This window comes from Muscardinus avellanarius (assembly GCF_963383645.1).
Source record: "Muscardinus avellanarius genome assembly, chromosome: 7".
NCBI lineage: Eukaryota > Metazoa > Chordata > Mammalia > Rodentia > Gliridae > Muscardinus > Muscardinus avellanarius.
In genome coordinates this window covers 20,073,818-20,098,731 of record NC_137793.1, presented here as the reverse complement: position 1 = coordinate 20,098,731, position 24,914 = coordinate 20,073,818, and the positions used below count along the sequence as shown (strand labels likewise).

Sequence of the window (24,914 nt, the reverse complement as noted above, 5' to 3'; positions counted from 1 at the left end):
GGAGCAATACTGAAGCATCCTTTTTATTGCTGCTGATAAAGAAAATCAGAGAGAATCTGCTGTAACAGTTCTGTCAGTGTGAAACAGAAATCACGTTAATTATTGCTGAATTGGGTCATGTGGATTAGGAGACCCAATGTAAAAAGCCAAAGATAAACAAATAAACAAAAACTTCCTAGATTAGTGTTAGAGTAAGAACTTGACCTCTAGAATCAGATGGATTTGGGGTTGAAGTCCGCCTTCCTTAGTAACCCAGCTGCGTGTACTTAGAAGATAAAGGACCTTGCTAGGCCCCAGTTTCTGTGCCTTTAAAACTGGTTATCAGCCGGGCATGGTGGTGCACGCTTGTAATCCCCGGCTTGGGAGGCTGAGACAGGAGGATCGCGCAGGTTCGAAGCCAGCCTCAGCTACTTAGTGAGGCTCTCAGCAACTTAGAGAGACCCTGTTTCCAAACAAAATATACAAAAAGGTCTGGGAGTATAGCCCAGAGGTAAAAAGCCTCTGGGTTCCACCCCCAATACCACCAAAAATAAATAAATAAATAAATAAATAAATAAATAAATAAAATAAAACTGGTTCTCATAGTACTATGTGATAGGGAATAAATACATCGAGATATCAGTAACATCAGCCTGGTATGTGTTCAGTAAGTTATAGGTATACTGTACGCAAAAACTCTGAAGTTTTGAGCTCTTGCAGTTTATACAAACTGTGTATTGAAATAAGTGAAATTAGCTGGGTGTGGTGGCACACACTTGTGATCCCAGTACTTAGAAGGTTGAGACAGGAGGATTGCAGGTTTGTGGACAGTCTCAGCAACTTAGCAAAGCCCTGTTTTCAAATAAAAAATAAAACAGTGCCAGGGGTGTAGCTTGGAGGTAGATGCCCCTGGGTTCAATCCGCAGTACTTGAAAAAATATATTTATATGTGAAATTAATAATATCCCCTTATATTAAGAATCATTCACTAGTGAGTGTTTTACATTGGTAGCATGTTAGCCAGCATGCTATCTTTCCAAGTAGTCATAGGTTGATAATGATTAATAAATATTAGATTTAAAGATAGAGGAGAATTTTTGTGTATTCTTATTTTAAAATTTCATGGTGAGCCAGGCGTGGTGGCGCACGCTTGTAATCCCAGCATTTGGGAGGCTGAGACGGGAGGATCGCGGTTCGTGGACAGCCTCAGCTACTAAGTGAGGCCCTCTGCAACTCAGTGAGACCCGGTTTCAAAATAAAGAATAAAAAAATAGGGCAGGGGGTGTAGCTCGGAGGTTGAATGCCCCTGGGTTCTATCCCCAGACCCACAAAAAAAAAAAAAAAAAAGAATAAAACTTCATGGTGACTCTGCAAAGCATAATAATGTAACCCTAAAATTTTTGTCTTTTAGTACCTGGGTTTGAATCTCAATCAGCTACTACCCAGCTTCTTTCTTGGGCAATTAACCAGCTACTCTGAGGCTCAGTTTCCTTCCTGTGCAAAATGGAGATGATATTCCCAACTTTAGAAAGCATTGTTGGGAAAAGTGAAGCAGCTGACTCCTGGCCCCCTGGATCTTTAGTTTCCTATCTGTGGATTCAACTAACCTCCGAGGAAAAACATAGTTGGGCATACGATGGTTCTGTTTGTAATGAATGTGTACAATTTTCCTTGTCATTATTCCCTGAACAATACAGTGTGACAACTATTTACATAGTGTTGACATTGTATTAAGTATTATAAGTCATGTAGAGATGATTTAAAATATACAGGAGGATGTCCATAGACTTTATGCAAATACTGTAGCATTATTTTTCAGGTGCTCCTGGATATTGAACCCAGGGACATTCTACCTCCAAGCTACACCCCTGGCACGATTTTATTATTTTATTTTAAAAAAGGATTTTTGTCAGGCATGATGGTGCATGATTGTAATCCCAGGTAGAAAAGCCCCTGGGTTCCACCCCAGTTCCACCCCAAGATGAAAACAAACAAAAACAAAAACAAAAACCACCACCACCAACAACAACAAAAAACAGGGTTTTACTAAGTTGCTGAGGCTAGCTTCGAACCTGCGATCCTTCTGTCTTAGTTTCCCAACTACTGAAGTTATAGGCGTGTACCTCCCCACCCTGCTACACCTTTTTTTTTTTATAGGGGACTCAAGTACCCAAGGCTTTTGGAATCTGTGGGGTCCTGGAATTAGCCCTCTCGAGGATTCTGAAGGCCACTACGCAGTATTTGGGGCGGTGCCGGTACAGTGTGTACTCAGGAAACTGCACCATCACCATGACTGCCATACCCCCATCCTATAGAGGTGAGACAGGCCTTTATAAAGCTCAGCAAGTTCTCCAAGAGGCCGAGCAGAGCCGTGGAGGAAAAGCAGAGGAAGCTAGCCAGGGAGCTCATCACCCTGTGTCTTCATTACAGGAAGGAGGAGACATCTCTTGCTCGACTGGGGAGATATAGGTGGCTGTGTGATTTACTACCTTCTGAGGCCTGTCTACTCCTCCAGCTAGGAAACAATTTGGTTGACATGAGCATCTGGAAAGGAATCAACATGAGAAGCAAGATGCCTGGGGACCGGCTCCTGGCAAGCAGCTGCTGAGGCCCTCACTGTTTACCTGTGAGAGTCAGACCCCACTCAGCTGCTTCCCACTGGCACAGGGCGGCTCATGCCTCTTGTGCTGGCTCTGGGTCTGTGTCAGCCGTTTGCAGCCCCTGTCTCGTTTGCTCCGCTGGATTTTAGAAGGAGCTCCTTAACAGTCCAGAGATTTCAGCTCAAGGCCGTGACTCAAATGCTTACTACTCAGCTTGCACTCCATGTGGCGGGGCCCCTGGCCATGGGGAGCACCTGGACAGTTCAGAGTTGGCCGGAACATGCACCTCTCCGTGCCCGGGGCTTTCCGTTTCCTCTGTTAGTAGAGGGCTCTAGGAATGGCAGAAGTTCATTTCACTTATTTCCCTTTTTGATCTTTGTAAACTGGGCAGATTATGGAGAATCCAGGGTCCAGTTTTCAGTACCCTTAGTGCTTCTGTTGCTTGGGATGCAAGCAACTTCCTCTCTGACCTGCAGAGACTTGCTGGGTTTCCTGAGTATTAAAAGCTTCAGAGAAACCCCCAAGTTTGTTTTTCTCAGTTCCATTATGTGACATTGTGGCGCAAATTGACTTAAACAATTCTTGGCGCTGCTGTAGATAGCGCTGCGAGTAGCTGAAGGCGGCCCTTGGTTGGGAACTAGACAACAGCTTAGATTTTAAAAAGGAACACAATTCTTTCCAGACCATGGCTTGAAGGGAAGCACAGCCAACCACCAAATCCATCTGTCCTGCTTGTTGGCCCAGGAGGTTATAGAGTAGATCAATTAAAAACATGGGCTTTGACGGGTGTGTTGGTCCATGCTTATGTAATCCTGGTACTTTGGAGGCTAAGACAGGATTTCCAGTTCAGGGCCAGCTTCAGCAACTTAGTGAGGCCCTTACCAACTTAGCAAGACCCTATTTCAAAATAACAAGGATTGGGAATGTAACTTGGAGGTAGAATGCTTCTGAATTCAATACCCTGCACCAAAAAAGCAGAAAAGCCAACACTATGGGCTTGGAAGACCATACTTTAATCTATTAACAGGATACTCAAGAACAGGCAAAGTTAGAAACTGTATTCTTTTATAGAGGTATTAGCTGGGAAAGGGCACTGTGGAACTTTCTGGGTGCTGGCCATGTTCCTGATCCTCACCCTGGTCACCTGGCTACACAGGTGAATTTACAAAATGGAGGTAGGGCTGGTGATATCTCACCAGACTGTGGGATGGGCAACTGAGATGACCCGGGTGTGGAACTTAGAAGAGTGATGAGTGCCTGGTCACCTACTCAGGGTCTCTGAGCCATTTCTACTTTAGTTTTTCTTTTAGAGTTGTCTTGGCTTCCCATAGGTTTGTTTACTTAACATAGAGATCAGTTCCTGCCAAGTTCTCCTTTCCCCAAGTGGAATACAGGTAGTCTGGGTGGTGAGCCCAGTAGATCTTAGGTCCTGTTGTTTTGAGATCAGATAAGGACAGGCAGGTGGAAAGTTGATGAAGTAATGGGAATGAAGGAATAGACAACCAGTTGGGGTAAGGAAGGAATCTGGTGCCATTTGCGCTTTGTGATGGAAATACAGGTGGGTGGGTGCCTGAAGGGCTCAGGTGCTGGCAAAGACCCAGGCGCCTACTGACTTTTAGCTACAGACATGAAAGGGTTCACGAGTAAAAAGAAAGATGGCAGCCACAGGATTGATTTTGCCTTGGGACTTACTTTGCTTTAGGGTGAGCTTTTGCAAGGTCATGCCTATGGTATGTGGGACCCTGGGAAAATTATATAAATAAATAAATAAATAAATAAATATATATAATATATAAAATTTATATATTTCTCTGAGGATTGAATGTAGCAGCATTTTATCTCTTAGCTATACCCCTAGCCCTTTTATCTTTTATTTTGAAAGAGGTCTTGCTAAGTTGCTGAGGCTGCCCTTGAACTACTATTCTGTCTCAGCCTCCCAACTACTAGGATTACAGGCATTGGGTAAATATATTTTTGTGGGTCCTCTGTCTGTATGAACAATTTGAGTCACCTAAAATTAGAATTTGGCATCGTCTTGGCAACCTAATCTCACATGGTATTGCAAAAAAAAAAATACCCCTTTAACCAATAAGAACAATCTGTTTGCTTGTATGGGGTGAGTGGGAGATGTGGTGGACAGCTGCGGTGCACCCTGCATGGGTCAGGCAGGGAGCGGGGTTCATAAGGATTCTAGTCTGGACCAGAGTGCTCCTCCTAGTTAGCAATGTGACCTGACCAATCTCGTCTACTGGAGGAGCACTTAGAAAACCTCAAGAACATCACTGTAAATTTCAGGGTGAACTCAAGACACAGTGCTGGGTCCCTGTCTATCTTGTCCAAGGTGGTACAGTGCTCTTGGCCGAGTCAGAAAAACAGGATATATATATATATATATATATATATATATATATATATATATATACATACACACACACACACACACATATATATATATACATACACACACATATATACATACATCATATATATATATATACACACACACACACATATATATATATACACACACATATATATATGGACTTCAGCATTAGAATGCCTGGTATTAAAATCTGGCCTATGACTCATGAGCTAAGTAACCCCAGGCAAGTGAGTGAACCCCCTGGCTCAGTCTTCCAATCTGTAGAATGGATTTAATAGCGCCTACCACAGAGTAGGCACAGAGATGGGACGGCGCGTACGAAATGATGGCGAACAGGAGCCCATCTCCATCAGCGAAGGCGATTCTTAATGAGATTCCCAGCGCTCCACCAGAGAAGGGCACTGCCCTATTTGCATTTCACCCAACGCCTGCTGACAAGTTGGAAGTGAGGGATAATTGAAAGTATTCTGGCTTGATGGAACTAAGAGTTGAAAGGAGTGGGCAAGCTCACTTGATTTAACCTGGCAATATGAGATTAGTTCTTCATTGCTTCTGTTAGGTCTCCCGCATCGCCAACCTCTGAAAGCAATAGATTGGCTGACAGGGTGCTCATTTGGAAGGTTTCACCTGCCATTAATACCCCGGCTGCCTGATGGACCGTCGTTCCTTGGGCGCCCCCTCTCCCCCTACGGAGCAATGGCCATTCTTAAATATTGCAAGGAGGAGAACTGTATTTGCAGTTCTGGAAAGCTTGTTGGAAGTTTTCCTCTTACTTCTTGCCAATTCTTTCTGACAGTTTCTGAGTTCCAAGGCCAGAGAACCTTGCCCCAGAGCACTTTCGGCTTTTCTTATGCCTTAGCAACGGGAGATCGGTCATGTTTGACCAGAAACCTGGCAGAGGGCGGCCCCGCCACAAGCTGTTTGCTGGCTTTCTTCTCCTTTGGGAAAGAAAATAGATTCTGCTTAGGAAAACCAAGGCTGGTTACTGAAGGCAGGGCCCCTCTTTAATATAACACTCACTGTACTTTGAAGTTACTGTAGAATCTTTTTAAAAAAAGTATTTGCCCGGCGTGGTGGTGCACGCTTGTAATCCCAGCATTCTTCGGGAGGCTGAGACCGGAGGATCACAGTTCGCGGACAGCCTCAGCTACTTAGTGAGGCCCTCCGTAACTTAGTGAGACCCTGTCTCTACATAAAGAATAAAAAATAGGGCAGGGGGTGTAGCTCAGAGGTCGAATGCCCTGGGGTCTATCCCCAGAACCCCTTCCCCCACAAGTATTTAATTTTTCACCAAAAACTAAACAAATGGAACAAACCCAAAGAAACAGAAATAGTATCAACCAATGCAACTCAAATTCTAATCAGCATTAATTAGACAACCTATTAAAACAGAGAGTCTAACCCCACAGTCCTAGCATGGGGCTTGAGTGCCCGCACTACTGGCATGCTCTCTGGAGAAGGGAACAGTGCTCCATTTCCAGTAGCTGACTCTAAAACAGCTTTACACAAAGTGTGCACCCTGCCACCTGCCCTGCAATGATCTGAATTGCCATTCTTGCTGCTATCTCAGACCCACTGAATTACCAAAGGTGGAGACTAAATCTGCTTTTTTTTTTTTTTTTTGGTGGTGCTAGGGATCGAAGCCAGGAGCATTCTACCTTTGAACTACAACCCTAGCTGACTTTTATTTCTTATTTTGAAACAGGGTCTCACTAAGTTGTGGAGAGTCTCACTAAGTAGATGAGGCTGTTTGTGAACCTGTATTTTTCTGTCTCAGCTTCTCAAGTACTGGGATTACAAGCATGCACCACCACGCCTGGCTGGAAATTTGCATTTTTAAGAAAATTCTTAGATGATTCTTTTGCTTGTTAGAGTTCAAGAACTCCTGCTCTGAATTATTAAAAATATTTTCCAAGTAGCCTTAGCAATACCACTGGTTCAGACAGACTAAGGCTGCTTTTCCCAGTGTCTCTTATGGGATATTCATAGACATTTCCAGAAACATGGAGATGGAGGAGGGACGGGAGGGACTGAGTTCAAAGCTAATTTGGAAGACCTCTGTTAAACAAAGTGAAACTGGTTTCTTTACAGCTGGACATCTCAGAGCCTTGGATATGTAAAGATACACGATAGTACTATAATACCGCAATGGAGTATGGGTCATTTCCTGACCACAACCCCCTTTTAACTCAGAACATCTCTCTGTGATTGTATCCAGCGCCATGCATTTTGAGAAATGCTTCATGAGAACACAGAGCTCTACAAGGAGAAGCTCCGGCCTTGATCTTTCCTTGGAAAGATCAGCAAAGTCTTCATCTTCTTCATAGTGACAAGAGGTAGCCTCATTGTTGACTGATTTCTCATGAGCTAAGGGCCGTGGGTGACCAGGTCTGACACCAACCCCATCACTACCACCAGCCTATCAGCCCAGAGCTCCTGTCCTCCTGCATTCCCAGGGCTAAACAAAGCCAGTGCATTGGGATTCCTCTCCTAGGAGATCACATCCCGAGGTCAGTAGGGTGAAGGAGCATCAAGAGAAACCAATGAGCACTAATGGCTGACACTCCTGAAGTGGTTCCTAGGGCGCAGGCGCTGTGATCAATACTTGACCTGAATCCCCTTGTAAATCGCCATGGGGGCTCCATGCATTTAACACTGTCATTTACAGATGGAGAGCGGGAGGCTTCGAGAGAGGTTAGATGATTCGCCAAGACTGCATGGCTTCTGAGCCATGGGGCTGGATTTTGAGCCCTGGTTGCTGGACTCTGGAGCCAAGACTTATATGAAGTTGCCACACAGAGTTACACTACTGCTAAATGCTCCAAGTGCCCGATACTCAGGAGCCCATGCACCCTGCACCAAGCCCTGTTACCTCAGGCAGGGCTGGGTCCAACTGAAGATGAATGCTTTGGACACACATTGGAACACTGGGATACAGAATGCTGTAGTTTACCTTCCCCTGCTCCTGTCCCCGCCCAGTCTACCATTGTTCCTTGGGTGGTCCATGGAGGGCTGGCCCTCCACCAGCCCCTTACACTTCTTGAAGCTCTCCGACTCCACACTGGGCACCTTTTATCCTGCTAGCATTTAGTCATGCTCACAAGAACCCTGAGAAGTGGGTTTCCCCATCTTCATTCTGCAGACTCAGTGAGCTAACAGGTTTGTGCACGGTCAAGCAGCTGGCAAATCTAGGCCAGGAAAGGCCGAGGCTTTAGAGAATAGCTCCAGTTTTTGGTTGCTCTCTTGTTCTCCCTCTCCTCTCTCCTCTCTCCTCTCTCCTCTCTCCTCTGGGAATGATCCTATCCCTTCAGAACTTCCCCACCTTGGACAGCGCCTGACAGGCCTCCCTGGCCGCAGCACCCTTGTTAGCCTGCAGTCATGTTTATGATGCCTGGGGGATTTCCTTCTTGGTTGCTGCTCTCTCCCTCCTTTACTGTTACAAAATCCAGTGGCAACAGAGAGCAGGGGCCTCTGACCCTGGCCTCCAATTTCCCCAAATGCCTGCCCTGGGCCTGCCTTTCCTGGCCTCTCACGGCTTTGTCTCCCCCCTGCACTGCCCCTCATCAACCTCCATTTCCAAGAGTCCACTGACAGGTCAGACAGAACTGAGCTGATGGCCTGCGGAGTCCAGGCCCGGCAGGGGGTGGCGGCCTGGTGAGGTGCCAGACAGTGGCCTGCTGGGCCCCTCAGAAAGAAAAGGGGCTGTCACCATCAAGGCCGCAGGGCAGCAAGCCGGAACCATTCCTTTCTGCCTGAGGGGAGCCCTTGTCTCTGGGGGCAGGAGGGCAGGGGGAGGTGGGAAGCTTGGCCCCAGAGCAGAGAGAATTAATAGCAGGAGGAGGCTTCTCTTCTTGCCGCATAAAGAAACTCCCCAGCCTGCCGGCTGAGACTTGACAATTGCATAAGCTTCAGCATGGTCAGAGAGGCTGGAATTGTTAATTCTTAAAGGTGGCTTAGTACTCCCAAGAGATTTTCTCCATTTAATCCTCACTTGTCCTCTGTGGCTAGGTACTAGGAGCCAATATAGCACTGTCGATTATGACCACAGGATCTGGAGACAGGTGACCTGGGTCCAGCTACTGATGGTGTGTGCCATACTGATTGCGATGTATTGGCTGTGAGGGATTGGGACAGTTACTTGACCTCTCTGAGTCTCAGTTCTTCATACGTAGAATGGAAATAATAACGGTAGCAGCTTAATACAGTGTTGTGAAAGATTAATAAACCTTATGCAAAAGCATTTAGTGTATGGGGAGCATTTGCCTACTCCTGCTGTACAGATGTAGAAACCCAGGCCTAGAGGGGTTGAGTTACTAAAGCTGGGCAGCTGCTGTTGGCTGGCAAGGCTAGGGTCTGTATGCAGTGGACCAGCTCAGCTCTTGTCACTCCGTGCCTCTCTGAGCTAGCTGTGGTCTGGGAGGTCGGCATCAACAGCCATTCTTGGCAGCCTCTGCCTTTCCTCTGGTTCCAGAGGAGGATTCTGAGGCTAGAACTCCTACTGCCTCTGCCATGGGCAGTCATAGTTCAGGATGAGACAGCATTGACCGGAGAGCTCAACGGCATAAACCTGTGTTCCCATCTTACCAGAAAGACATCATGCACCTTCTGTTTGGATTTTCACTGCACAGTAAAATGGTACCAGTGGTATGTAGTGACTCACATGTGGTTGTCTAAATGCACTTTAAAATCTGAAAGTGAAATTTATTCATTCTTAAATAATCTAAATAATAAATAACCTAATGAATAATAACCCTTAAACAATCACATCTAAAAAGTAACTGTTTCCTACCCCAATCACTTCTCATCAAAGTGTGAATTCACTCAATTCATGTAACTGTGAGTTGACCAACACAGATAAGGGCCCTGTGGTGATGGACCAAGACTCTAGAGGTCAAAGGAGACAATGGACATGTGGATGCATAAAAGACCTTGAGAGCATGACAGTGTTTTGAAGATGCTAGTGAAGGCGACAACAGAGTGGAAAGGAAAGAAAGAAAGGAGTGTCCATCTAGGAAGAAGTGATGCTTGAAAATGGGAACATGAATCATGGAAACATCTGGGGGAAGAGCCTTCTGGGAAGAGAAAGTGCAAAAGCCCAGGGTGGGAACGTATTTGAGTTGAGTTGTGGGAGCAGCAAGAAGGCAGGTGTGGGGCGGCATGAGCCAGAGGAGGAGAGGGAGGAAATGAGATTAGAGTGGAAGCGGCGGCCCTCGTACAAAACCTTGATGCCATTCTGTGGGAGAAGAGGCACCCTGGTAAAGTATGGGTGTAAGAGGATATGATTTTTAAGAAGATTCTTCTGACTGTGTATATGGAACAGATCAGAAAGGACCAATCACTCAGCCCAGCAAAGTTGGTGATGTGATCTGGCAAGAGATGGGAAGATGCCTCTTTCCAGGGGCCATGCAGGGATCACTTAGACACATGCATGGCAATATGACTAGACCAACTGGTATGTTGAAGGTCAGTGGGATGGTGATCCTGGCAGACAGCATGATATTCCAAGCATGATGGCGTTTGTTGCTGATCAAAGGGCCAAGACTTTGGGTGATGGTGGGCTTCCGGTGTGCTGGAATTTTCTCCCTAGTTTCCCTGATGGACCACATTTTTATGAGTGAACATGGCAGAAGTAAGAGTCGGGGACACTTGTTCTTGTGACTTCTTTGTCCTGCATCTTCATCTCTATGGATCCCCGTTCCCTTCCTGACTCTGGATACACCACAGCTTTGGACCTCCCGCTAAACACGATAGATCACTACTTTCAGAAGGTCTGACAGATGAATGAACAAGACACTGAGCATCGGGAGAACAGGACTCCTGTCTTAGCGCTTGACTTGGGGGCCAGCTAACCTGTAGCCCCTCAGTTTCTTTGCCAGTTAAATGCAATCCTCTAAGTGCCAGCAACTCATTCAACCTTGTGCAAGCTGAGCGGAACATGTCGGTGGACACTGGTTTGTGATCTCTGAGGGAACATGTCACTCACTGCCACACCAGTGGGGACAGGATGGAGCACGAATTATGACATTCCGATTCTGAAATGTGCGCATCCTTTGATACAAAGAGCTTTTGGTTGGAGGGTGGTGGTGGATGTTTTTAAAGTGTCTGGAGTCAGCACACAGCAGATACTAACACTTAGAGGTGCCATTTAAATAAAGTGGCATCAATGCTTTCTGTGAACTCTTTACTCACACTTCACAAGAGGCCTGTAGGTTGCTACCACTGCTCCCAGTTTCCAGAGGAGGAAACCGAGGCTCAGCAAGGTTAGGGTCTTTGCACAAGGAAGCATAGCTAATAAAAACTAGAACCAGGATTTCCACCCGTGTCTGCCTAACTCAACACTGAGAGACCCCAGTAGTAAAGTACACAGCATCACCGCTGGCCCAGGCGATGGGCGTAGAAGAAAAAATGTTACAGAAAATGGGGACCAGGGCTCTCTCTCTCCCTGAACCTTTTTCCACATCTACCTTTTATTCTTACACTCTTTATTTTTAAAAAGTTTGATACTGGGGATTGAACCCAGGGGGCATTGGACCCCTGAGCTACACCCCAGCCTTATTTTTTTTAAAAAATTTGGAACAAGGTCTTCCTAAGTTGTTGAAGCTAACCTCAAACCTGTGATCCTTCCATCTGAGCCTCCCAAGTACTGAACTTACAATGCCACCACGCCTGGCTTATTTCTGTGCTCTTGAAAGAGGAAGACGAGTTCCAGGGAGGTGACCCCGCCTGAGCCACCTCTATCACCATCCCTCTGACCTGGACCTCGGCAAGCCCAGGGATGCCCCCAGGGTCCAGATTCCAAACAAGTCACCATCACAGTGGGGTGTGGAATTGGCTGGCTTGTCTCTCCCCATGAGTTGGCCCAGGGCAACCACAAGGATCCCTCTCTGCCAGCACTTGAACTCCCTTCAAAATGACATGTCAGTGGCTGTCAGAGTTGGCATCTGCTGGGCACTTGTTAGAAATGCACATTCCGGGACCCTATATCAGAATTGCTGACCCCAAATTCTACGGGCCCTGCGATCTGTGGACAAAGCCTTCCAAACATGTTTTTATGGGGGGAGGTGTATTGTGGATTGAACCCAAGGGCATTCTACCTCCAAGCTTATACCCCCAGTCTATTTATTTATTTATTTATTTATTGATTGATTGATTGTACTGGGGGTGTATTGTATTGTCAGGGGCTTTTCTACCTCTGGGCTATACTCCCAGACCTATTTTATATTTTATTTGGAAACAGGGTCTCACTAAGTTGCTGAGAGCCTCACTAAGTAGCTGAGGCTGGCTTTGAACCTGCGTGATCCTCCTGTCTCAGCCTCCCAAGCACTGATTACAAGTGTGCGCCACCACGCCTGACTTTTATTTTGTTATATTGAAACAGTGTCTTGCTAGGTTGCTGAGAATCTCACTAAGTTGCCAAGGCCGTCCTGGAACCTGAGATCTCCTGTCTCAGCCTCCCAAGTCCCAGGATTACAGGCGTGCACCACCACACCGGTTGCCTTCCAGCTATTCTGCTGCTTGCGGCCATGGGACAACCACTGTGCTATTTTGTGTGAATGAACCCATGTATGCCTCACACGCTCTGTAAGATAGGAACTAGCCTTGGCCCTACATTCAGAGGACAAACCTGAGGCTCAGAGACATGGACTGGATTGCATGAAGAGCTGGGTGTGGCCCCAGAGCTCTCTAACCCCAGTGACCCCACCTTGCTCCACCAGCTTGTGGCCTCCACCCTGCCTCCATACACTCCACGCTGCAATGGCGCCAGGGACCCCCAGGCTCCACTGCCTCTAACCTCCATGTCCCTGGGTTTGCTCTTCCCTTCACCCCTAACACTTTTCCCCCTACTTTAGAAGTCTTTGGTGCCTCTCCCCCACCAGGTGGCCATAGCCCCTCATCCTAACTCTGCCATGGACTTCAATACACTGCTTTAATAGCTATTTTTACCCTCACTCCCAGGCAGACCATGGGTTCTTGGCGGCAGAATCTGAATCTCATTCATTTGGGTACCCTGACCTGGAGCAGGGACTCTATTATGTTTGTTGAATGCATAAATGGATGTTTGGGTGTTTTGTCCAGGAGTGTGACTGGTTTGGGCAAGGTGTTTGCTATGGTCGCCATTAATGACAAGTAGCCTAGGCAGGGCTGAATAAGGGTGAGGACAGTGAGGGGTCCGGTGGGCAAAGCTGACGAAGGAATTAGTCCTCAGGTATGCTCCATACCTTCACCTGGCCAAGCCTGGGTCTTAGATCTGCAATAGATATTGGCTCAAACCAGCCGTGGCAGACACTTGTTTTCCTGAGGGTCCCTGGGTCCTTTTGGTGGCAGTGTAGTGGGGGAAAAATACTACATTTTGAAGCAGGAAACTAGGGCTCCAGTCCCAGGTCTGCTCTGCCCACTATTTAGTCCTAAAGAAATTATTTTGCCTCTCTGGACTTTGTAATTGCTGAGGAGTTTATATTTTAGCCTTTTTTCTCCCTTGCATCTGACATTCCCAGATGCCCATAAAGGAAATCACTCCCTGATTCCCATAAAAGGGTAGTGCCCCTGAGTGTATGGCCATAAAATATCAGGAAATGGGTGAGAGTGATGGTGCTGGGGGTGTAGATTAAAGCTGAATTTCTTCGGGAAAGGTTCGTCTTTGCTGAGAGTGGGGAGAGAGCGAGTGCTGAGCACAGAGGGCCGCGGGAACCTTGGGAGTTTTCTTTGGATTCACATTTGGCCACAGAGTCCTGGCCCCTCTCCAATCCCCCAGAGCTCTTGGCTGAGAAAATGGAAAGCCAAAGAAAAGAGCACAGGCCTCGGGCAGATGCTCTTGCTGTGCTGAAGAGAACGCCTCGCTATTTAAAGCCCAACTGCTGCACTTTCCCCCTCTCGCCCCCTGGCATTCCAGCGCAGAAGCGCTTTGTGGCAAAAAACACATTCCAAATCCAGACCCGGGAAAAGCGCGCGCCAATGGTGTTTTTCTGCATACTGCAGAATTTATGTTTCAGGGGGGCTGAGGTGGGTCAAGTGCAGGGGGTCTGCCTGGCTCTGACCTGGGAGGGAGCACCGGGTGCTACCAGGGGTGCTGACTTCTGTCTTGGGAGATTGGGTGAGCTGCCCACCTCTCTGGCCCCTCGCTTGTTTTTATGTAAAAGATAATGGAAGGGTCTGAGGGCTCTCGTGAGTGCTGGGATGGTTTACGGGGGCAATGTGGGGGAAGTCTCAGCACAGGCCTGGCCCCTGACAAGTGCTCAGTGCCTCCTCAGGTCCTGGGCAACAGGGCATCTAATATCAGGTCAAAGGACACTTCCTATTTGGGACTGTCTGCATTTCTCAGATAGATGCATTCCTGGGAGATGTTAATATCCGCCCCGGAGTTCTCAACCTGAGCATTGTTGACAGTTTGGGCCTGATTCTCCTTTATTTTGGGCAATTTTCTTATGCATGAAGGATATTAAGCCGCAGCCCTGGCTTCTACCCACTAGATACCAGCAGCACGTCCTGGGTGTCCTGCTTTATGAAAGGCTTCCAGGCACTGCCAGCTGCTTCTTGGAGAGCACGTTGCCCCTGGTAGGGAACCATGACCTGGCCTGGGCCGCTGGGGCCACAGAGCTGAGGACAGTGGCCTGGAGCTTGTGTTCAAACACTGGTCACAGGAAGCAGGAGGCGACTACTACAGACTGGGCAGAGACCCTGGCTGAGGCAAAATGCAGGAGGCCAACATAATGATATCAAAGTTAAATCTGTGTTTTAATCCTTTAATTCCCTAAAATAAATCTGTAGTGATTTAGATAATCAACACTTTTTTCACATTTTACATTTTCATCACAATTTTATGATGAATATTGGATTTGTCATCTAATCAGAGAATAATACGATCCCTTAAGAGATACTTAATAACCATTCAGAGTGCTAAAGACTTGATTAGAAAGGACTGAAGGTACTGGCTGGCTAAACTCACGAACTTTAAATAACTTATGCTAAAAAACAAAACAAATTCAATGGACAAATAAATGCATTTGGAGAAGGTTTTCGGTGAGAAAATTTTATCTTTAAGGTGATTTTCCCTCCCGTGGTTTCTGTGCAATAATACGAATTCTATGCTTATTTAGATCTTCTTTCAAAACATTGTTCAAATTTTGTTAGTGTTTTAGAAGAAACGAGACAATGTCTTTAAAGGGAAAAATCTGTATTTCCTATTGGTTGACCAAAAGGTCTATTTTCAGTCTTCCTTTCCAGAGCCCCCACATCCTTATCTATCAAATAAAAACAATCAGTCCTCCACAGTCATGGATTCAACTAACCAAATTTCAGAATATTTTTTCTGAAAATGTTCATAAATAGTTTGTATTGAATGTTGCGGACTTTTTCTTGTTTTTACTCCCCAGGCAATACAGCATAGCAATTGTTTACAGAGCATTTCCATTGTATTAGGTATTATCGGTAATCTAGGGCTGACTTAAACCATATGGGAAGATATGTGTAGGTTATATACACATACTATGCCGTTTGCTATAAGGAACTTGAACACACTTGGAGTGTGGTAACCACAGGGGTCCTGAAACCAATCCCCATGGATACTGAGGGATGGCTGTGATATGATAAAATAGACTCATAGAATTTATAATTCAGTGGAAGAAACAGACAATATGTTAGAATATATATATACATACGTACATATCTACTTAGGAGTGTATTATTCATGTTAGGGAAACATTAAAGAGTGCTGGGAGAGAGAGGGCATTTGAGTTGAACTGAATGATAAGGTGTCTATTCTTTCATTTTATTTCATTTTTTGGTACTGGGGATTAAACCCAGGGGAATTCTATCTCCAATCTATACTCTCAGTCCTTTGTATTTGTTTTATTTTGTAATAGGGTCTCATTAAGTTGCTGCGGCTAGCCTTGAACCTGTGATCCGCCTGTTTCAGTCTCCAAAGTACTGGGATTATAGGCATGTGCTATTGTACCAGCTATAAACTCTTAACTATAACCTTATTGATTATAACTTTTATATGCAGTGAAGAATGGGTTATATCTTTCTTAGAAAAACCTTCATAAAATAAACTGTACCCCAACCTTTGTTTTCCTAAACAGATAATTCTCTAGTCCAATATACCAATGTTGTCAAAGATATTTTTTATTTTTATTTTTATTTTTTTGCGGTAGTGGGGATGAATCCCGGAGGCATTTGACCTCTGAGCTACACTCCCTGCCCTATTTTTTATTCTTTATATTTTGAAACAGGGTCTTACTAAGTTATGAAGGGCCTCACTAAGTAGCTGAGGCTGTCCATGAACTGCGATCTTCCGGTCTCAGCCTCCTGAATGCTGGGATTACAAGTGTGCGCCACCACGCCTGGCAGATCTTTTTCTTAATGGGTAGATTCATACTAATCTCAGATCCCTGCTGCTGTGTGCTCCTCTAGAATCTCAGCGGGCCAGTTTTGCTTCCTCCCATAAGAGAGAGGCCCAGTGCCTGTCTGACTGGCAGTGGCCTGAAGGCCAACTTCTCTTCCTAAGAGATGCATTGCTTCCCTCTTTGGGAGTGAACTGGGGACTCTGCATATGGTTCTAGTTACATTTTTTTTTTTTTTTGGTGGTACTGGGGGTGGAACCCAGGGGATTTCTACCTCTAGGCTATACTCCCAGACCTATTTTATATTTTATTTGGAAACAGGGTCTCACTAAGTTGCTGAGAGCCTCACTAAGTAGCTGAGGCTGGCTTCGAACCTGTGTGATCCTCCTATCTCAGCCTCCCAAGCGCGGGGATTACAAGCATACACCACCATGTCTGGCTGGCTCCAGCTACATTTGCTACAAGGTCTTTGGATTGCAAGGGGAATCCTCATCCAACCCAATTAATAGAGCAATGCTGTACTCTTGAGCTATCTCCTACCGACCAATCCATCAACATGATCTGCACACATTAATCAAGGCATTTGCAATGGGTTCACCAAGCTTCTTCTTCACTGGGGGAAGAAACAGACTCCCTGGACTTGAGAACCATTACTCTTGCAGACTCCCTCAAGTTCCTAGCTTGGCTCTGTTAAATGCACAGACAAGGTGAGTTATTAATTAACGAGTGAGATAGATACCGGGATAGCATCCCTGAATCATGTCAAACCAATTTGGATGGTGAGGGGATAGGGAGGGAGGGGGAGCAGGCAGTGGGCGAGGGGTAGGTTTCATCTGTTCCAAGAGCTCTGGACACACTCCAGCCTTATTTTTCCTCATTTAGACCTGGCTAGAGTGCCTTGGCTGGCGTGCCCACAGCTCAGGCCAGCATCCACGTCTCTTAACCCAATGCAGCCTCCTTGGGAGTACAACACGGCACCGAGCCTTTTCGCTGGAGGTGGGTTGGGAAACACTGTTCTGGGGAAGCCAGAGTAGATTCTGAAATTCAGGATATGAAGATGCTGCTGGGGCTGGGGAAGCCCTGCCAGGGGTTACTCAGATCTGTGGTTTGGAGGGTTCCCCTCGGACAGGCTGAGAACCCTGGTGTAACAGTGATGGGCTTTCCAGACTTTACTTTAGGTGCCCCATTCCATGCCAGTCCCTTCTCTCTGCTCCTACGGAACTCAGCTACCCCATCTCTGTCACCCCTCCCACAATGGATTGTAAAAACCGTAATAACAATGTGCTCATATAGCCTATCTTTTCAGATAGACAGTGAGCTCTTTGGGGACACACACCATGCTTGCTGTCATATTTCCAAAGGCCAATTTCTAGTGTCTAACACTAAGTAGACCCTCGCAAATGTTTGTTAGACCATGGATGAATAAGCTCATGGGTGAATGGATGGGTGGGTGGAGGGATGGATGGATGAATGGATGAATTCATTCTCTAGTGACAGAGAGTTAAAGGCTTTTCAGATTCTGAAATAAACATCTTTCACCTCTCCAACTAGCAAAGGAGAGAGCACATTTAAGATTTACCAATGTCATTCACTCAGGATCTAAATAGGAGAAAGTGTTTATATTTTTTTCAACATTTTTCCTCCCTCTTCTGTACTGGGGATTGAACCTAGGAGTATTCTACCTCCAAGCTACACTTCCAGGCTTTAAAATTTTTTTTTTCTTTTGAAATAGGGACTCTCTAAATTGCTGAGGGTATCATCAAGTTGTCCAGGCTAACCTGCGATCCTCCTGTCTCAGCCTCCTAAGTACTGGGATTACAGGTGTGCACTATCATGCCCTGTTTATGTTTTTCTTAAAACTAATTTCCCCTCTCCTCACTTCATTCCTTTTGTGTTATTGGGAATTCAAAGGGTACAGGTTTAGGCGCTAAGACATAGGGCTGGATCAGCCGGCCCAGGTGAACCATCATTAAAACCAGTTTGCTTCAACAGGTGGTATGAGGAACACAGAATCTGATCATCTGAGGTACCTGGTAAAAATGTAAACCCCATCCATTACTTGGACTCTCCAAAGGTCCGGGGCCTAAAAATCTGACTTAAGCTCCTCATAGGGTTACACAGCACTAAAGTCTGATAAACATAAAGTTAGATTCTTTGTAGTTAATATGCTGGAAAAATGATTGGTTGGGCTTCATCTGTACAAATTTAGCCTCCATTCTGGAAATAACAACATTCATTTTAATAATGTTAACGCCAGCTGAAGCCAGTTCTTGAGTGCATTCTATGTGCCGGGCATCTTGTAGGATATATGACATGCATTTGCTCACTAGACCTCACACCAGCTAAGGGAGTTGGCATGATCACGCCTATTTACAAACAAGAAAATTGAGACATTGAGAAGTGAAGTGCCTGGGACACCAGGCTAACTCTGAAGTCCAGGTTCTGCTCCATTATGAAGCTACAGTGTCAACTATTCAGAAGCCAGGGAGGAAAAGAAGTGGGGAAATGACAGCGCTGTGTTAAGATGGAAAGGGAGGGTGTGTGTGTGTGTGTTTGGGGGTGGGGGGATGAAGCCCCTCCCATGGTGATGTATGGAAGGAAGGGATGCTTGGGGGCAGTGGGCAAGCCCAGCCTGGGACGGGCCCTCCCAGCCCCCACCTGCAGGCTGATGAAGCAATACATTGCTTCCCTGGTCTATACGGTCACCCCTGCAGGCAGACCAGACCCAGCATCTGACAGCTTCCTCAGGGGTTTCCAGCACACTCTCACGATACCAAAAATGATGGGAGTTAGGCTTGACATGGAGAGAAATCTGGGGCTACTGACTCTCACGTCTGAGTAACAAAGGGACACCGGGAAGGAGTGAGGACTGAGGACGGGCTTTCCAGGCCAGACGGTCTAACGCCACCTCCTCACCTTGTACTTCCCACTTTTAGAGGAAATCTACACCCTCGCTCCTACCCCTGGCTGTGATGAACTAAATCTCGCACCTCTGCCTGGGTGGTGATAATTAAATATTACCCGGCTGTCACTTGGCGCACATGTTGTGTGTATCCTCAGACTTTAATGAGCTAGTATTTGTCTTCTGTAAGCAAAAATATTTCTTTAAGTCTCTTCTTTTTCAAATTGGGGTGAACGGTTCAAGTGAAGATCTCTTACTATTAAAAAGACAGTCCCTGGCTGGCATGCCTGCTGGAACCATTTCTTTGGAGGGACAGGGGCAAGCGAAGCCTGTCCTTTCTGAAGGGCCGTCACTTCCTGAGGTTACATGAGCAGTCACCAGCTGGGGTGCTGGGAGACTTTAAAAATGATGAGAATAAGAAGCCAGGGATGGGGGTCCATATAGGAACTGTTTCTGTGGGTCTAGGGCAGCCCTTTCCAAACAATTTCTCATCTAAATATCACAGGATACAAAAAATAATTGAGTGTAGATTTTTTTCAACCCTTCCAAAGAAGGTACTTTATTGGGTACCATTCTCTCTTAGCACGCTGGCAGAGGAATTAATACATTACTCATAAAGGATGTCTCAGCACATTGATTCTCAAGTAAAATCTCCATCTGTGTCACCTGGAAATTAACTAGCAACTCTACCCCAGACCTATGAATTCAGCAATTCAGGGGTGAGGAAGCTCAAAACTGCATCTAATCAAGACCTCCAGGGGATTTTTGCTACAAGCTAAACTTTCAGAATTGCTAGTGGCCGGAAAGTACCAGGGCTTAAATTTCTTAGGGAGGAGGAACCCAGGTCAAAAAAAAAAAAAAAAAAAAAAAAAGCTGATAAGGGCTTCAAATGCCTCTATCTTCTGTATTTGTATCTCTATCTATCACGGTTTTAAAAGACTATCACTTTAAATTGAGATTTTTTTTTTTTAAAGCTAGAATGTTTCTAGATGGAAAAGCGATTTGCCTTTTCCAGTCCACTCTGGAAGAGTGCTCTATTATTTTCCCCATTCATGGGATTTATAACAAATGTGTTCATCGCAGCTGCTCCCCGGGCCTGCATTCATGTTCTGCCTGGATGCCTCTCTGACCCAATGCCAGGTTTCTAAACCCACACAGCCCTTCCTGAGAACTCCCAAAGCAGGACAGAGATGGCAGGGCAGAACCGCCATCCCCACCCAAGACAGACAAACAAACAGAACAAAGCCGTATAATTAGCGTGCTGCAGGACCGGGTCTGGGGTTGATGAGGAGCAACTTTAATATTTATCAATAAACAGCAAAGTGCTTAGCACACCTCCTAGGGAAGTAATTAGCCACAGAAAGGATACACGGCACCGAGGAATCTCCTCTAAAAAAAGAACTCAGTTAATTGTGAATTGCTTACGCCAGGTGAGAGAGAACGGGTGTCTACCTCTCTCACCTGACATAAGCAACTCTGAATTAACTGGGAGTTTCTTTTTATAAACATGGTGCGGAGCCTTTTTTCTCGGTGGTTAATTACTTCCTTGGGAGGTTTGCTTTAATAGTTCCCATAACAAGGCCATTATTGTCTCTGGCATAATCACTGCCTCATTTGCTTTTGTGGGTTCTGTCTGCTACGAGGGACCCTGCACCGTGCCTCCAGCCCGGGGACCTGGGATTCTCCTAGCGCACCACCTCAGGAACTGGGATTTGCCTGATGACTGCTGGGATCAGGCAGGGGGAGGGCTGGTGGGGAGGGAAGGATGGTACCGTGCATGCGAGGGAGACTGAGTCTGCGGGAATGCCCTCTCTTCCCCATGCACAGCATTCTGGCAATTCACTACACTGTCGGCCCCACACAGGGAAGGGTGCCAGGAAAGGGGCTCCTTTCTGGAAGGAGAAGTGGATCGCTAAGCAGCCGCTGCGCTCAGTGAACTCCCCAGGGAGGCGGAGGCAAAAACAGTGAACCTTCCTAGCAGAAGTCATGGGATTTTGACTCTCTCAGGGCAGGAAAAAAAGCTTATGTAGTTATGCCTCACCTTGTTAAAAAATGAATTAAAGTGTCTTCTATTCTGGCTCTGTTTCAGGAAAAAAGGAAATGAATGAACCGGAGCCCAGAGAGTTGCGTCTGGTCTGTGAGCCTTTTGGATCATGTGTTCCTCTCAGCCTACACATACAAAGTCACATATACGTACAAAGGCGATCATAGGTTGTGGAAATTGCAAAATGTCCACTAAGAGGATGAAGGAAATAAAATGGAATGTCTAATACTTTCATCCATCACCCCAGTGGATTGTACCCCACTGTGGACACCTGAATCTGACCCACTGGGGCCCCTATGGAAGACAGTGAGAGGCACATGGTGGGAACATGGACGTCTTTGTCAAATCAAATTGCTGGGCTCATAGGTACACTTAAAATGGAAGCGACTCTGTCCAAGAGAAGTCTGACCTATGGGTCATTTGGGGGGGGGGCACCGCACAGCTCCTTAGGAGATCAGAAGGCCCACGTGCTAACCCAACACCACTAAGCCCCAGCATCTTAGTTCTCCGTTGGTAAGTAACAAGGGGGCAGCTCAGAGGGTTAGAATGGGGGCTGGCAAACTTCTCCACAGAGGATGGGACATAAGACAGCTGCGATCTCATGTCCATTCAGCTCTGTGGTGGCACTGGGGAACAGCTACATTCCAATAAGCAGAAAGGTCTAGACTCAAAGGTACAAAGTGTCCATTATGCGAGTTAAGTTTTAGAGATCAACTGTACACCATAGTGTCGATGGCAGTATACTTAACTTTTTTTTTGTGGTACTGGGGATGGAACCCCGGGCATTCTACCTCCATGCTGCACCCCCAGCCCAGCTCTACTTTTTATTGTTTGTTTTTGAAACAGGGTTTCACTGAGTTGCAAAGGGCCTCACTAAGTAGCCGAGGCTGTCCGCGAACCACAATCCTCCTGTCTCAGCCTCCGAAATGCTGGGATCACAAGTGTGTGCCACCACGCCCGGCCTGTATACTTAACATTTGCTGAGACTTTATCTTATGTACAAGCCCATCAGGCCTCTAAAACAACACAATAATAACAAAAAGGAGGTAGAAAGGAATATTGACAGGTGAAGGATATGCTTATGAGCTTGGTGTTGATTCTTCTATTTATCCCCAAATGCCTGGAGATGCATTACATCAAATATATAGAGTTTTTATATCAATTATACCTTAATAAACTGGTTAGAAAAAGACTACAGATAATGAAATTTAAATTCCACATAATTTTCCCATGTCATTAAATATTATTATTCAGATTCTTTTTCTCCCCTCAAGCATTAAAAATGTTGAAGCTGTTTTTAGCCCATTTGGCCCCTGGCGGTAGTATGCTGACCATCCATTAGAACAAGCACTGTGGACTCACATCCGAGTTTGGGTCCTCATTTTACAACTGGTGGTTGGGTTGTTTTTTTAAAAGTTACCCAACTGCTCTCAGGCCCTGGTTCCTGTGTGTAGCAGGATGGATGAAGGGTCCCAATGCTAATGACACCTTAGCACAGTACCAGACATTGCCATCAACACCATTGTCACCGACTCTAACCATTAGCCTAGAAAATCTGGCAGGACCAGTCACTCCAAAGGCAGTGCCTCTACCCAGATACCTTTCTGCAGTGATAGATATTTGAGAATCCAAAGCCAGCATCACACCCCACGGCCTACAGCCCAGGCCTCCATAAAGTACCCCCCTCCAGGTCCCCGCTGGCCAAGGATGTCCATTTTCTGCTGCAAGTGATTCAAAGGAAATGTCGCAACATTTGACAACAGTAGGAGAACAATGACTCATGACGAAAGCATCTACAACCCTCTGCTCTTGAGGGCTGGGAATTAGAAGACGCTTGCTCACCTCCCTCGTTATCCTTGTTATCAGCGCAGGAGGTTTCCATGGCAACATTGCATCCGGGCCCTCTCCAGCCGGTCTGGCAGACACACTGCCAGCTGTTCTGACCCAGTGTGCATCTCCCGTTACCGTTGCACAAATCGGGGCAGCCATCTGGTTGGAGAAATGGAGAGAATGAGAAGGAGGAACGTGAGGCCGCGTCGGGGAAGCAGGGAAGCCATGCAAAGTGGGAGCAAGCCCGCAGGGCAGCCACGGGGCCAGCCGCACAGCGGGCCCGTACCTGCCATCCAGGGAGTCAGGGAGCAGGCCACACATGCACTTGCAAGACGGAGCAGGGTGGCGGATGCAGGGGATTCCCAATGACAACTGACCTGGGTGCAGGGGTCAGAGCAATCTTTCCAAAGTAGGGGTTCAATGCACATCCCAGACAACTGACCAGTGCTGAGCTGACAAGCAGACAGGCCAGGCTGTGATTTCCAGCCAGCAGCTAAGGATTGATGCTACCCCTAAAAAAGGCCTTTCTTTCTATTTGATTTCTTCTCTTTCACTTTTTTATTTGATTTTTCTAAAGAGGTACTATTTGCAGAAGAGACAAAATTCCCTACCAACCCAGGATGGAGCCAAACTGCTCTCCATCTTTCAGAATTAAGAAATATATCTACATATGATTTTCACGAGCACCTCCTGACCAAGAACTGGATGGCTCTGCTGGGATATTTTCATATTCCTGTAATATTTAGTTTAAAGGGGCACTTAAAAATGTTGGCTGCTTATCACACAATCTATTTAGGAGAGATTTAGAAATACTGCAGGATTTGAAGGTTGAGGAAGGAGTAGGTGCTGAGTGCCATGAATTGGGAGAAAGGAATATAAGTGTTCATGGAGGAAGGGCGGTGGGGTCCGGGCTGCTGGTATTTGTGTTTTTTCCCCATCTCCTTTCCTTTGGCTGTGAAATCAGAGGCCTACCTAATTCTCTAATTGCACCAGCACCCAAGACAATTGCAGGTACTACTTTCCTGAGCTGAGCTTTGACATAGGGAGCCCAGGAGAGGAAAGATAACAGGGCCCTAAAGAGAGATGGAGAAGTCTCACCAGCAATGCCTCTGTTGCCCTTACAACACACACAGAAAAGCACAGAATTGGTGCCAGATGTCCACACTCACAAAGCCTACTAGGCAAGAATTTGTAGATAGGTTTTCATTTTTCTTCCTTTTAACAGCTTTATTAAGGCATAATCTACATACCATAAAACTCATTGAAGTGCACAATGCAATGACATCTAGTACATTTACAGGGCTGTGAAATCTACGTATGTTTTCTTGCTTCATTCCAGGGTATCTCCTGACCATTAATTTCCTTGTCCCCAGAAAGTAACTTCCCTGAAGGTCTACCATGAATCCTGTCTCTGCCACTGCCACCATCTCCGCTTCCATCTTTTTCTATGTCTTTTTTTTTTTGGTACTGGGGTTCCTGGAAACCCTTCTACCTCCAGGCTACACTCCCAGACCTATTTTATATTTTTATTTGGAAACAGGGTCTCTTAAGCCGGTGAGGCTGGGTTCGAACCTGCGTGATCCTCCTGTCTCCACCTCCCAAGAGCGGGAATTACAAGCGTGCGCCACCACGCCCGGTTTCTATGTCTATTTTTTTAAACCATGCAAAACAGAGGCTGGCTTGGACCAGAGTGTGTGGGGGCAAAGAGTTTTGTAATGATGGAAGTGTTTGACTCAAAACCTTCCTGCCCCGAATCTTGTAAACTCAAAGCATCCACCTCTCCTACTTCTTCCAGGATTCCACAGGCCTTCTAGCATCCTTCTCTCTTCCCTCAGGA

At 46.2% G+C, this 24,914-nt stretch overlaps 1 protein-coding gene across 7 annotated transcripts in view; it reads right to left on the bottom strand.

Annotated features, from left to right (window-relative positions):
- TENM2 (teneurin transmembrane protein 2) overlaps positions 1–24,914 on the bottom strand; it is a gene marked incomplete at both ends in the record, with an annotated part of 986,019 nt that overhangs the window by 71,401 nt on the left and 889,704 nt on the right. For all 7 annotated transcript variants that reach the window (XM_080698868.1, XM_080698869.1, XM_080698870.1 and 4 more), the window contains one exon: positions 23,090–23,236. In XM_080698868.1, the coding sequence (XP_080554994.1) occupies positions 23,090–23,236 (147 nt within the window). The remainder of the gene's footprint in view (positions 1–23,089; positions 23,237–24,914) is intronic.